This window comes from Candoia aspera, chromosome 4 (genome assembly GCF_035149785.1).
Source record: "Candoia aspera isolate rCanAsp1 chromosome 4, rCanAsp1.hap2, whole genome shotgun sequence".
Taxonomy (NCBI): domain Eukaryota; kingdom Metazoa; phylum Chordata; class Lepidosauria; order Squamata; family Boidae; genus Candoia; species Candoia aspera.
Genome location: NC_086156.1, coordinates 96,835,184 through 96,849,035, shown reverse-complemented (window position 1 = coordinate 96,849,035; position 13,852 = coordinate 96,835,184). Strand labels below are relative to the sequence as shown.

General features: G+C 45.0%; 1 protein-coding gene across 1 annotated transcript; it reads right to left on the bottom strand.

Annotated features, from left to right (window-relative positions):
* Positions 1-882: 882 nt before the first annotated feature.
* Positions 883-13,325, bottom strand: LOC134497375 (claudin-4-like). The gene is made up of 2 exons (XM_063303031.1): positions 13,243-13,325; positions 883-1,952 (listed from the first exon to the last, which is right to left on the bottom strand). The coding sequence occupies exon 2, from the start codon at positions 1,932-1,934 to the stop codon at positions 1,290-1,292; it is 645 nt and encodes a 214-aa protein (XP_063159101.1). The 5' UTR covers positions 1,935-1,952; positions 13,243-13,325; the 3' UTR covers positions 883-1,289.
* Between the last annotated feature and the right edge of the window lie 527 nt (positions 13,326-13,852).

Sequence of the window (13,852 nt, the reverse complement as noted above, 5' to 3'; positions counted from 1 at the left end):
AAATCCATCCCAACCTAGTCTACAGCTCTATCATTTCCTGGTGGTATCGCACCCAAATACTGACCAGATTCAATCTCATTTAGCCCTTTGAGATAAGCCAAGGTTGATTAGGTGCTATACCTAATTGGGCTGGGATTGCTAGTGATTGCTCAGCTATCTGAGTTCATGCAACACTCTAGATCAAAACCAAGCAAATCACATTATGGCTTATCTGTGAACACAGCAATAACAACCAGAGCAACAAAGTGGGGGGAGCATCAGTCACCATTCACCATCATGATTTCCTGCCCTCCGCTGGACAAAGAAATATAGTTGTCTTGAGTGTCCTCCTCCCACACTGCGTTCTACCCAAGCCAGTCTTTCTATCCTGCCCTTCTGCAATGCAGGAGTTTGGGAATGCCCTATTGTGAAAAACCATCCACCCTCACATTCAGATTCAAAAAAGAAAAGAAAAGAACCACATGATAAAAGCTTTGAGTCCATGAGCCAGGGAAAAAAAAGACTTTTTCCAGTGGTAGATTCCCAGGTCAGCATCAGAGTTACACATACACAAAGACCAGAGCAAACTGCTATATACAAAAGCCTTAATTTTATTCAGGTTATATTAAAAAAAAGAGGAAAAACTGGCTTCCAGTATGAAATGCATGCAAGAGCAATTGAAAAAAGTTAAAAACAACAACAGGTCTAAATGGCCACATCCCCTTTCTTCACAAAATACTGTACAACAAATCACAGCTTCAAAAACATAAGTTTAGAGTAGCGTTTCTCAACCTCGGCAGGTTTCAGGTGTGTGGACTTCAACTCCCAGAATTGAAGTCTGGGGAATTCTGGGAATTGAAGTCCACACATCTGAAACCTGCCGAGGTTGAGAAACCCTGGTTTAGATAACCATTTCCACCCCCCCACCCCACCCCCATATGATCCTATTGAACAGGATTTGATCTCTGAGCCATCACAGACAGTTTCAGATTGTGGAATGGAAGGGTGGGGGCAAGAGCACACAAATGCCTTTATCACAAACTACTTGGAAACAGGACTTTGATTCAACACCTATCTATCTATACTGAATTCTTCTATCGCAAATCAAGGATCCTGTCCAGAAGAAGAGCTGAGACACGTGGGAGTCAATCTATCTAGCAGTAACGGGGAAGGAAGAATACTGATGGGCCAGAAACGTTGGGAAGCTCTGTTCTCCATAGGGACATTCATTATGCAGTTCTACTGCTCTCAGGGAGTCCACCAGGAACGAGCTTTCAGGATGGCAACTGCATCATCTCGGTGGGAGACTCTTAAACATAGTTCTTGCTGGGGTAATCGCTGCGGGGTTGAGAGACAGCAGCCGTGTATCGAGCACTGTAGTTGTTGCTTTCTTTCTTGGGGCAGTTGCAACAGAGCAGTGCTCCTCCGAGGATCATCAAAGCAGCAGCAGCCCAACCAAGGTAGAGGGAGGATCCCAGCTCTCTCTTCTGAGCCTCTATAACCAGTGGGCTGTAGAACTCCCGGATTATAGTGTTGGCCGACCAACAGACTGGGATGAGGCAAAGGACTCCCGCTACCACAAAGGTGGCTCCGGAGATGATGATGATACGTGCCTTGACATCTTCTTCCTCCACGCAGTTGGTGCATTTGGCGCCCACAATGCCAACCATCAGGGCGAACAGGGCCAGAAGCACGGAGATGACCATGAGAGCCCGGGCGGTTTGCATGTCCTGAGGCAGGGCCAGCATGGAGTCGTAGACCTTGCATTGCATCTGGCCGGTGCTCTGCACCACGCAGCTCATCCACAGCCCCTCCCAGGTGATCTGAGCCGTCACAATGTTGGTGCCGATGAAAGCCGTGACCTTCCACATAGGCAGGGCGCACGTGATGATTGCCCCGATCCAGCCCACTACAGAGAGGGCCATGCCCATGATTTGAAAAGCAGCCGAGACCATGGTTCAGTGGAGGAAGTCCTGGAGGGAGACAACAGCGTAGCATTAGAATTTTGTGAAATGTTGGCCTGATATGACAGTGCATCAGATAACTACATTTGTTATTTGGCAGGGATGCAGGCTGAACTGTCAATTGGATTTCCTGTTTTGAAACAAGAAACATATTAAACCTTAATAGGAGTCCAGAATAACCTTATACAAACAAGGACAAAAAAAACAGGAACATTCAGTCAAATTTATTTTCATGATGCAACCTACCTACTTTGCATTCAGGGGCATGGGGGGTGTTCAGTTGCCCAGTCATATCTCATTTGGTGTCACTGGCCCCCCATCCCACAAATGCCAGTGTTTGCAATCTCTGCCCCTTGCGCTTTAGCCTCTCTTCCGCATATGGTTAAGTATAAGCCCCCATAAAAGGTTGTTCAGTTCTGCTCTAGGGAGCAGGCTATGTGTCATTTGGCACCCACAATTTTCTCTATACAGCATCCGATTTAGTGAAAAATCCGAAATTTTGCTTATGGACACTAGTTTAGCTAGTGTTCTAGAGGGGGATTAGACCAGATGAACCCACCAGAGACATTACTAGAGTATACAGATAGTCCTCACTTAACGACTATTGATTTAGTGATGGTTCAGAATTATGACAGTGCTGAAAAACCAGTCCTTGCACTTACAACCAGTCCTTGCACTTATGACTGTTGCTGTGTCCATGCGGTCACATGATCACAATTTGGGCACTTGGCAACCGGTTTGCATTTACAGCCATTGCAGCATCCTGTGGTCATGTGATCACCATTTTCGACCTTCCTAGCCAGCTTCCAGCAAGCAAAATCAATGGGGAATCGCATTATTCACTTAACGACCATGTGGTTCACTTAATGGCCATGGTGATTTGCTTAATGATTGCTGCAAAAAAGGTCATAAAATCAGGATGCTTAATAACTGCTTCATTTAGCAACCAAAATTCTGGTCCCAATTGTGGTTGTTAAGTGAGGATTATCTGTAACTTACATTACTCCCCAACAGTACAGCCAAATGTCAGAGTAATGAAAGTTACCATGCACACATTTGAGGGTCCAAGGCAGGAGAGGTCTATCAACTACTGTAAACCAGAAGAGATACGACCAAAGCTTTGTGTTCAGCAGGAGGACATTTCCAAGTTCCTGCTGCTAGAGAGAAATAGGGATTAGCTAATGTTTTTGAATCCTGCCTTTGGTTTCTAGACATACTTCAAAACCATAGTCCAACACTTCTGGAGGGCATCAGGCTGGGGAGGCTGACCTAAATCCAGGTTGAGAAATCCCTGGTCTAATTCAGCGAAGGCTCTATATGGCAAACATATGAGATTCTAGAGCAGTGTTTCTTGACCTTGGCAGCTTGAAGCTGTGTGGACTTCAACTCCCAAAATTCCCCAGCCAACCATGCTGACTGGGGAATTCTGGGAGTTGAAGTCCACACAGCTTCAAGCTGCCAAGGTCAAGAAACACTGCTCTAGAGAAACATAGTAAAAGTGGAGACAGCTAATCTAAATTTCAGACAAATAGAAAGTTAATGAAAAGATCATATGAGCCAACCATCTTGGAAGTTACAGAGCCCGTTGTGCTGATGTTACAGGCTCGCAGAGCCGGTTTTTCCCTGGCCACCTCCCCTGGCCCCCCAGTGGTAAGGATTAGCTGCACGCATTATATAACCTGTTTCCTAAGCAAACTAAGAATCTATCACTCATCCATTGCCTACCCATTAGAGGGGTTTAATTATTAGGGGAAGGGGACTCTTTCTTTTAAATAGCAACATAGCATTTTATTCACCAAACTTGCTTTTTTTTTCCCCATGGAGGGAGTAGGGCATGTAAACAAGAACTGGAGGGTTCTTTCCCCACCTCTTTGGAGATCAGCTCTAGATCCAGTCAGTTCTGGTTAAAAGATGGATAGCTGGTAGGCACGTGGCAGGCCTGGAAAGATGCTCGATAAACTTTTCTATAGCAACTGAACCATTGTAGGATTTTTTCTCAAATAGTCCCATTCTGATAATATGCCTTTGAGAGAGGAACCATTGTTCACTGAAAGGGAGTATGTTTGGTATATCAAAGATCTCAAGATGCAGTTTCTGGCATCTTCAACTTAAAAAAAAATCAGGTGTTAAGTGTGAGGAGCCACATTCAAGAGGGTGTGTTGTTATGTGCATGCTGTTATATCATTGTTTCTGGGTGTTTATGCTAATTGTGTTATTGGGGCTTGGGGGCAGTTAAGCCTTGTATGCGACCTGGAGCCACTTGGGTAGCTATATAAATTGTCTTAATTATGGCAAGCCAAGATGTTATTTGCAAACCATGGACTGGAAAGACCCAGTTTCAAGTCCCACCCCAGCCATGGGAGTTCACTGGGTGATTCTGGACTAGTCACTCCCTCTCAGCCCAACCTACCTCCCAGGGTTGTTGTTCTAGGGGAAACTGGAGGAGGAGTGCTATGTATAATGTTGCTTGAGCTCCCAAAGGAAAGGTGGGATATAAGCAGTGGTGTGCTAATAAATGTATAACAACTGACTCAGCTGCCTTCATTGACACTGCTGTGTTGCAAACCACCAAACAGCTGATTGGCACGCCGGGCATTGAGGATCAGAATTCCTGCTCTCAAAATTCCTGAAAATTTAGCAATTAGCTCTTGTGAGCCTGTGCAAGCTGGCTCCAGCACTTCACTGGATATAAGTCTATCTAAAAAACAAATCTAACCATGACAATGCTGTGAGATAAATGGCTGAGTCAAGTGGGATTTGAACCTAGTTTCCCTAATCAAAGGGCAGCATCTTAACCATTACTAATTAAGGCTCAGTCATTTCACTGGAAGACTGTTGTTGTTGTTTATTCGTTTAGTCGCTTCCGACTCTTCGTGACTTCATGGACCAGCCCACGCCAGAGCTTCCTGTCGGTCGTCAACACCCCCAGCTCCCCCAGGGACAAGTCCGTCACCTCTAGAATATCATCCATCCATCTTGCCCTTGGTCGACCCCTCTTCCTTTTGCCTTCCACTCTCCCTAGCATCAGCATCTTCTCCAGGCTGTCCTGTCTTCTCATTATGTGGCCAAAGTATTTCGGTTTTGCCTTTAATATCATTCCCTCAAGTGAGCAGTCTGGCTTTATTTCCTGGAGGATGGACTGGTTGGATCTTCTTGCAGTCCAAGGCACTCTCAGAATTTTCCTCCAACACCACAGTTCAAAAGCATCGATCTTCCTTCGCTCAGCCTTCCTTATGGTCCAGCTCTCGCAGCCATATGTTACTACAGGGAACACCATTGCTTTAACTATGCGGGCCTTTGTTGTCAGTGTGATGTCTCTGCTCTTAACTATTTTATCGAGATTTGTCATTGCTCTTCTTCCAAGGATTAAGCGTCTTCTGATTTCCTGACTGCAGTCAGCATCTGCAGTAATCTTTGCACATGCCATGCAAAGTCATTGTTCTACCAGTCTTTAAGCAAACTCCTGCTCCAATTCAGCAATTTGCCTCCTCTTTAATCTGCAAATGAATCAGTAATTGCATCCCAGCCACAAATGTTGCTTTTTTTATTCTCCACCCGCCCCCGCCAGCTAAGCCAAAATTTAAATCAGGTTTATGATTTTCCTTCAGAGATGCAAAATAAATCAGAATCTGCCACTTCAATTGCAGATCATGGCAGGAGATAGGGATGTACATGAGTGAGTACAAGGGTCTCCCTCAAAGTGTCATTCTTATTTCTCTGGATTGGTGATATATCCACCTGATCCTACAGCTGATGACTTCAAATGCTAATTTTGTCATCTTGCCAAGTGTGTGTTAAATTCTTCAAGGCTATACTCCCACACTTTCCCCGTGAATCACACTTTCCCAGCCACGCCAAATGACCAAATCAGCTATAAGTATACTTTCAAGGGTTTATAATCTCTGTGGCTGTGTGACCCATCCCCTGGTTTTCAAGACATCCTGCCTGATTAATTCTTTTGGAGAACTAAAGAGTCTTTTGCATAATTTTGACTGAGCTTAATAGTTATTGTTGCTGTTATGGTCTTTCAAGTCCACCCAACACCTGATGACTTTTTCTTGGCCAAGAAGTGGTTTGCCATGACCTTCCTAGGGCTCAAAATAGAGTGACTGGCCCAAAGTCACCCAGCTGGTTTTGTGCCTATGAGAGAACTAGAATTCAGGCTCCTTATTAGTCCAGCATCTTTATTAATTGTAATTCTTCAGTCATACGAATTTCAAAAGTTCTAGAGCACAAACGTATTGTCAATTTTAATTCAGAAAGGAATGTTTCTTCACTACAGTATTAGGATTTCAGATTATGTAGCTTATAGATTTGCTAATGATGGAGAATTAAAGATTTGAGGTATGAGACATTTGGATATTTTACTATCATCAACCAAGTGGGAAATGGCAATTAACACTTGCTGCAACTGTTAACAGAAGAAAATAAAGAAATCACTGGGTTTACACACAAGTCATGATTTGTTTTAACCATGGTTTATTATATAAATCACCATGGCAGGGATCACACATGATAGGAAGCCAACCCAAACAAACCACATCATAGCATAGTGCAAAATAAACATCACCAATGACTTGGATTCTTGCAAGCTTTGAGAACAATAGTTTAATCCTAAACACAACCCTATCTTCTACACACCTCCTGCCCCAAGCAAGTTCCTGAAATTTCCAGCTTTGGAATCAAGTTTAATAAATGGGCAGGGAAGGTAGCCAGGTGGCTGAACCCTTTTTTCTCCCAAAGGAGGAAAATTTGGTTTTTTAAGTCATGCTCCCATCTGACTCAGGAAACAGCCTAAGGGAGGAGGTGGTTTTGCTTCAAGTACAAGGTTTACCCCAACTCATCACTCATACAATTGTTCCAAGACCAGCTCAGTAAAACTCAGCAACTTGTTTTTCCCCCCCCCGCCCCCTTTATCTCATCTTGAATAGGAGCTTTTCAAATCTTCCTCCAATTAGTCAGGTACCTAGAATATCAACGGCTCTTGTGCAATTAACTCTTCTCTCCCACAGTTTTGCTTGCAACAGGTCAAAGATAGTTGCACTGTGAGCTGTCTCAGTAACCACATCATCCCTTGCCCTCAGGGCTTCATGAGAGTCATCTGGAGTTTGTTGGCAACATTACGCAGAGGAAATAACAGGTATTTATCAACCTTTCACCTGGCTATTAGGCAAGCGATACATACCCAGCCAGGGGCTTTCTCCTTTCCTGGAAATGGTCAACCCTGCTTAAACTGAGTGTGGCCCTTGACTTCCAACCCACCCCCTTAACAATAAAGCCTCTTTCACGCAATGTGCTTATATATAATTTGCTTGGTTTGTGATTAGCATACTGCGTGAACTCAGCCATTGGCTAAACAGGTTCTGTGAATCCAGCCAACTGTGGTTTATTCAAAAACCAATGTTAAACAAACAAAGGCTTAGCCCAAGGTGTGAACCCAGCCTCCTCAATTCCAGGCAAATTGTGCTACAGCAGGTTGCTGAAACAAAAACCAAACAGCAGGGCAAGAGAAAGACAGGACTAGTTTTGCCTGCAAGTTCCATTTCTCATACAGAAAATGAATTTTTAGGGAAGAATTCCTCTAGCCAGGCATCCTCAAGATGTGTTTGATGTGACTCTTCAGATCAGCAGTCTGATGACACTTGTTGCTGAATGCTTCAGGATGACACTGAGTGAAGGGAAACCTGATTAAGGCTGAGCTTGTTCTAAAGCTCAGAACTTTTGTTCTGCTGTTCCATATTGGCTGCTCTGAGCTATTTTTTGACATCAACATCAGGCTGTTACAGCTCAGGGATCTAGAGGGAAAAGAAAATAGATCTTGCAAGCCAAGAGCCCATCCCTGTGCTACTGTGCAAGAAACACCAACCCAAGATTTTATAAAAACAATACACGAAGACTAAGAACATTGGCTGAAAGCCACGTTTTGGATGAACTTTCTGGGATTAGGGGTGGATAACAAGAAAACTCGTCCAGGTAACCTATGCAAGTGGCACCCCTAGAAAAATATGGCCCAAATACACAAAACTAGGGGTCCTGTAAGCTGAGCATTCAAGATTTTTATTTTACTTTAAAGCAGCCATATTGAGCTTTATCTGGCTCAGTACACTCTTCATATGCTTAAAATTATCGCCATCATCTCTTAGAACCAGAATAAAACTGCAGAAAAATCAGGATGGGACTGGTGTGTGGGAGCTACGCATCACCATCCAAGCAAGTAAACCTTGGGCGTGAAACACTTTCCAAATATAAAGTTAAGACCAACTACAAAAGCCAGTTATTCTATTTCACTTGACAGCAAAACTAGTAGTTCGAAAACATGCCCATGTGAGTAGATTAATAGGTACCGCTTTGGCTGGCAGGTAATGGCGTTCCGTTTAGTCATGCTGGCCACATGACCACGGAAGTGTCTATGGGCAAACGCCGGCTCTTCGGCTTTGAAACGGAGATGAGCACCGCCCCCTAGAGTCGGACACGACTGGACTTAATGTCAAGGGAAACCTTTACCTTTACCTAAGATTAAGAGATCCTTGAACTCTGGAATGTTAAAACCAACAAACAACTACATCAGTGTTTCTGGACCTTGGCAGCTTAAGATGTGTGGACTTCAGCCCCCAGAACTCCCTAGCCAGTGAGTCCACACATCTTAAAGTTGTCAAGGTTCAGAAACGCCGGTCTACATTGTCAATTCCATCTGTTTCATCCCCATATGGCAGGCTATTTGCAATGGCTTATTAAAGCAAAATCATCTTTTTTTTTTTTTAGTTTGGGTACTTTCCTAATTGTTTTCCCTGTTCCAAGATTTTGCAACCCACAGGCAGGGCAGGCCAAACAGCACCTTCCCACCCCCACCCCCAGATCAGGCTGCCCCAAATCAATGGGCAGAATGACTAATGTTTTTTTGACAGCCCCATTTTAACATCCTTTTTCTTCAACCCTGAGATGGGGAATGGAAGCCGAGGGGCTCTGCCAGGCGAACAGTTTCCGCTGCCATCTTTCACCTCCTTCAGAGCCCTTGCCAAAGGCTGGCAATTAGGCCATTTTATCGATGAAAATCACTGGTGCGTGTTCTCAGGGCTTTTGTGGTGGGGTAAAGGACAGGAACACAACTGGTTTACCTCAGAAGGCTCCTGCTCCCACCGAGCCCTTCAGTCCCCTGCTGAAACAGACTGATGCAGTGACACTGCTCTAGCAGACAGGGTCTTGCAGCCCATCAGAAATGGTGGTGGTGGGGAGACTTGCCCCCAACCTCCGTGTCTGCTTTGGTCTGACTACAACATTATCCAAAGCATTTTTAGACCACCATGTGCACAAGCAGTTTTTAAAATCTGTAAAATAATCTAAGCCTCAGAGGAATTTCTTACATATTAAAGTGTCTTCAAGATTTCTCTGGGGCCATGCTCAACTTCTAGTGAGAGCATGTGGCCATGCAATTTTCTTGGCAACTATACAAAAGCAGTTTGCCTCCATTTTCTTCCAGGAGGTTTTCTTGTCTTCCACATTTACCCAACAGCCCCATCCAAGGCCTAAGCAGAGCTGATCCTGCTTAACTTCCAAGATCAGCTGAAGTCCACTGGGGCTGCTATCTATTGAAGATATTTATACACTGAAGTTTGGTCTAGTGGTTAAGGCACCAGGCTAGAAACCAGGAGGCGGTGAGTCTAGACCCGCCTTAGGCACGAAGCCAGCTGGCTGACCTTGGGCCAGTCACTTCCTCTCAGCCCTAGGAAGGAGGCAAGGGCAAACCACCTCTGAAAAACCTTGCCAAGAAAACTGCAGGGACTTGCCCATGCAGTCTCCAAGAAATTGATACAATTGAACAGATACACACACACACACACACTGAAGTGCTTCTTTCTACTGATGATGTACAGTATTTATGTATATGTGTGGTTCCTGCCATATCTATATAGTTTATGTTTTTGGTTGTTTTAGTCTGGGCTGCGGGTTTATGTGTATTTAATTGTGTTTATTGTTTCTGAATTTTGTAAGCCACCCAGCATCTAATAGAGTGGGTGAGTATAAATCATCATCATCGTCATCACTCCCAAGCATTTTGCACATGTACACCACAGGTTTAGCAGTGGAATTATGTAATCACATTCTCCATCCCTCCACCCCCAGATCACTTGCAGTTGTGCTCAAGAAATGGCTTCTACAAAGTTGCTTCTTGGCAAACTGAACCCCTGAAGTCTAATCTCAGAAAAGTGGAAAGTCAATGTGTTTAGTCAGAAAGGATAGGCACTTATTAACAGTCTTCCTGCTTTCCCATCTACCTAGTCTGAGTTTTCCCTGTGAGACACACCAGTCTTCCTCCAGGTGGGTCTCCAAAAGGCTGCTATTTCTTCCAGTCATTGTAGGAGGAGACACGTGTTAGACCATGATAGGAAAAAATAAGGAATCTGGAAGCACCTTTTCTGACTAGCACATTTTGTTAAAAGGCATAAGCTTTTGGGAGACTTCTGATCTTCCTTTCAGAGATTCTTTCCAAGAAGGAAGAGGAGAGAGAAGTGAAAAGGCAGGCAGACATCAAGTTATAGAGCTCAAAATGGGCCCCTCTTTTTCAATCTGAGAAGAGATTGAGTACTGCCTACACAGAAGATGACAGCTTCCTTTATTGTGGCCTTCTGGCTGTGTTCGTACTACCTGCTTACCCACAATTCTTCTTCTTCCTAGCATTATTCCCGTGTTGTGGCAGGGTCCGCTTAGTTACCTGAATAATGATTTATGCAATTAATCTAATTTCTGGATTCATGTGATATACTGTACCATCAACTAATAACATGGGTTTCAGTTTGCACAACATACTATGCTACAAACTGATTGGCTAGCTTGTGCCTCAGCGTGCCATGTAATACTGCTTTTGTAACTGTATTGTATTTATATACCCTGCCTTGTCTTTGGGAGCTCAGCGAGGTATATGTGGGGGGACTTGCTTTATTTTTCTGTCTGCAGCCACAACTCTGTGTGGTAAATTGGTAAACCAAAGTTAGCTGTACTGGTTACCCAGTGCTCAATGCTTAAATGGAGACTTGAACCATGGACCAAGTCCAGTCTCTTAATCGCTGCCTCATATTGGCTCTCAAGTTCAGGAAGACAGTTTAATAGTCAACACACAATCCAGTTAAGGCTACAAGATTGTACCATTTTACATCATGATGGCAGGATCAGTTCCACATCACATCACAACTTTCTGCTTATTCTTATTTAAGGTCAACTTTCTTTCTGTATTTGCTCATAGATTGGATAGGTAGAGTGGGGTGCCATTCTCTCCCCTGGCAGTGTTAAATCTCATTCATCAGATTAAGCCATCTCACTTGGTCTTATCTAGTCTTGGGCAGAACAGCCAGTAATACCATCTTCACAGTCACTGCTTGTAACTTTGTTCAGGAAGAAAGTCTAGCTCAGTTATGAGGCCCTGATATTTCTTATGGGGAGAACTTCACTGCTATACAAAGGCACTACTGGGCCAAGCACCATGCTCCTAAGTTTCCCATCTAGCTTAGAGTTCAGAGGCAGGATGGATTATTTCAGATGAGCATCCCATTGCTTGATGCTCCGAGTGTATAGGAATTCACCTGTTGCAAGGTTTCTGTATAATGGTCAGTGTAAGAGCTTATGCCTCATCTCCTTTTCATCCCTGCCTCCTCCATTTCCCTGAAACACAGAAACAGCAAAACAGAACTCTGGATTGCTTCCCTTGGGAGTCTGAGGTATTTCAGGAGAACCAAAGCATTTGTTGCCAGGAATTTTATTTTCTGTGCTTCCTCAGCTTGTCTCTGAAAGAGATTCACTTTCTCAAGCCATGTCTACAGTCCACTTCAAACAGACGCAGTTGCAAGATGCACTTAGACAGAATTTGGTTTACTCAATTAAACCCACTTTTGAAACTACCTGACATAGTTTCCTATGGGTTGTGCAAACAGCCAGTAGGGATTGACCCTGGCCTTCGTTTATCCCCACACACTCAGAATAAGTTATTTATTGTGAGTGCATGCCTGTGCATGTGTAGTACAGGCAGCTAAAGAAGTACTCAAGATTTCAACCTTAGCTTTAGGCATCATTTTATAGGGTGGGAAGAAAATAATGATCTACAAAGAGGAAAGGGAACATTCGCCAACCGTCATCGCGATCCCACCAGTTCATCTATCCAACCTTCAAGGCAAAGGGACACGCGGTCACCGAGTGGCTACGCTCCACAGAACAAAGGTTTCCCCCTCTGATTCACGTATGTCTCGGGCGACGCCCAAATGGGGGCGACGACAAGAGGGCGGGGACGCCCTTAGGGCTTCTTCCTCGCCCTTCAACCGAAACTCGCCCCCTCCCCCCATCTCCAGGGTGAAAGGGGTTTTCTGCAAAACCAGCGCGCGCCATCAAAACTTCAGGGCGCCACCCAGCCCTCGCTCTTATCAGGAAGGGAAAGAGCCGCTCTCGTCCACGGCCGAAAGAGGAGACGCGGTGACCCGTAGCTTTGCGCAATTCCCCACCACCCAGTTCCCAAGAAAAAGGGTATTTTACACCTGACGTTTGTTACGCCTGAAGAAAAAGAGAAAGAAAAAAGAAAAAAAACCTGCCAAGGACGCGAAAAAAAATCAGGATCTATTGTCCGAAACCGACCGGCTGGGATCAAATCCGTTTCTTTCTATAGAAGGAACAGCCCTTGAGTTTCAGTACCCGAATCTCGGCGGCTGTGGGTTTTTTAATGTGATACTTTGTGGTTTTATTGTCTTTAATACTGCTAGCCGCCCAGAGTCCTGAATTTGAGATGGGAGGCCATATAAATCCAATAGATGAAATTCATGAAATAAATAAATAAAATAAACGCCCCTGCATATGCCGATCACTGTATCCAATACAGCTGGTTAGAATTAGGGTTAACCTACAACCCCCCCACCCCGCAAAGTAAATTTGGAATCGGTAGAAACCACCTAGATTAGGCAGCGGCGCGCGCGCGTCCTCGCTCTCAAAACAGCAGCTTTTCCCAAACGCTTCGCCGGCAGCACGAGGCTCTCCCGAGCGGGGACGGAAAGCGGGAGTCGGGTTCGAGTCTTCCTCGTCTCCTCTAAAGCCCCCTAAGTCTGGGGACACGAGAGAGGCGTCTTGGCCCCGCTTCCACATTAACCCCCCCACCCCCGTCCACAAGTCTTCAAGACTGATAAAACTCAGCTTTCATAAAGCTAGATCATACCGAGCATTGTAATATACATATGCGAGCATTTAAATGTATATACAGTAGGTGTATATTCCGTTGATACCCTAAAAGCCAAGTATTCCGTCATCCTCATCCAGACCCGACTCTTACCTGTTCAGTCGAACATAAACTCTCAACTTCGCTTCCACGGCCTGGATAGGGTAAATGCACGCACCTTTCCATATGGGGCCGGCTATATACCCCTCTCGTCCCCCCCATCCCTGCCCAGACCACACCCCTCCCATCCCGTGGTGACGTCACCGACAGGTGAAACTGGCGACTTGGGACGGGAAGCGGGAGGGGAACGAGACCCCAAAGGGAGGGAGGAGGGAGGCTGAGGGGAGATCGGCCGTTTGGACAGAAACCAGATCCAGCACGCTTTGACTAGTGTCGCGGTCCCTCACGCTGACTGGGGTCGAAGGACGAACTTGGGGCTTCAGTGGGGCTTGCCAAAACCTTGCAGGAAGAGATTAGAAGGAACAAGTGAATATTGAGCAGGGACCGTTCTAGGAACTGTTTCGCGCTGAATCAGGACGTCCTCTGTTTCGTTGGCAGAAACTCAGTGGGTGTGCTGGATTTATAAGTCGAGGTTAAGCAAGCCGTGACTGGAAGGACTATGTGAATATGGCCACTCTTGGACCGTAGGACTTCTGATGTGCCTCATTTAAAAATGGCTGGGGGTGCTCCTCTTCCTTTGAGTTGACCCCTGCTTTTGTTTTTG

Bases quoted from the DNA above. Each gene is read 5' to 3' on its own strand.
- LOC134497375 (XM_063303031.1), bottom strand. From the start codon at position 1,934: ATGGTCTCGGCTGCTTTTCAAATCATGGGCATGGCCCTCTCTGTAGTG.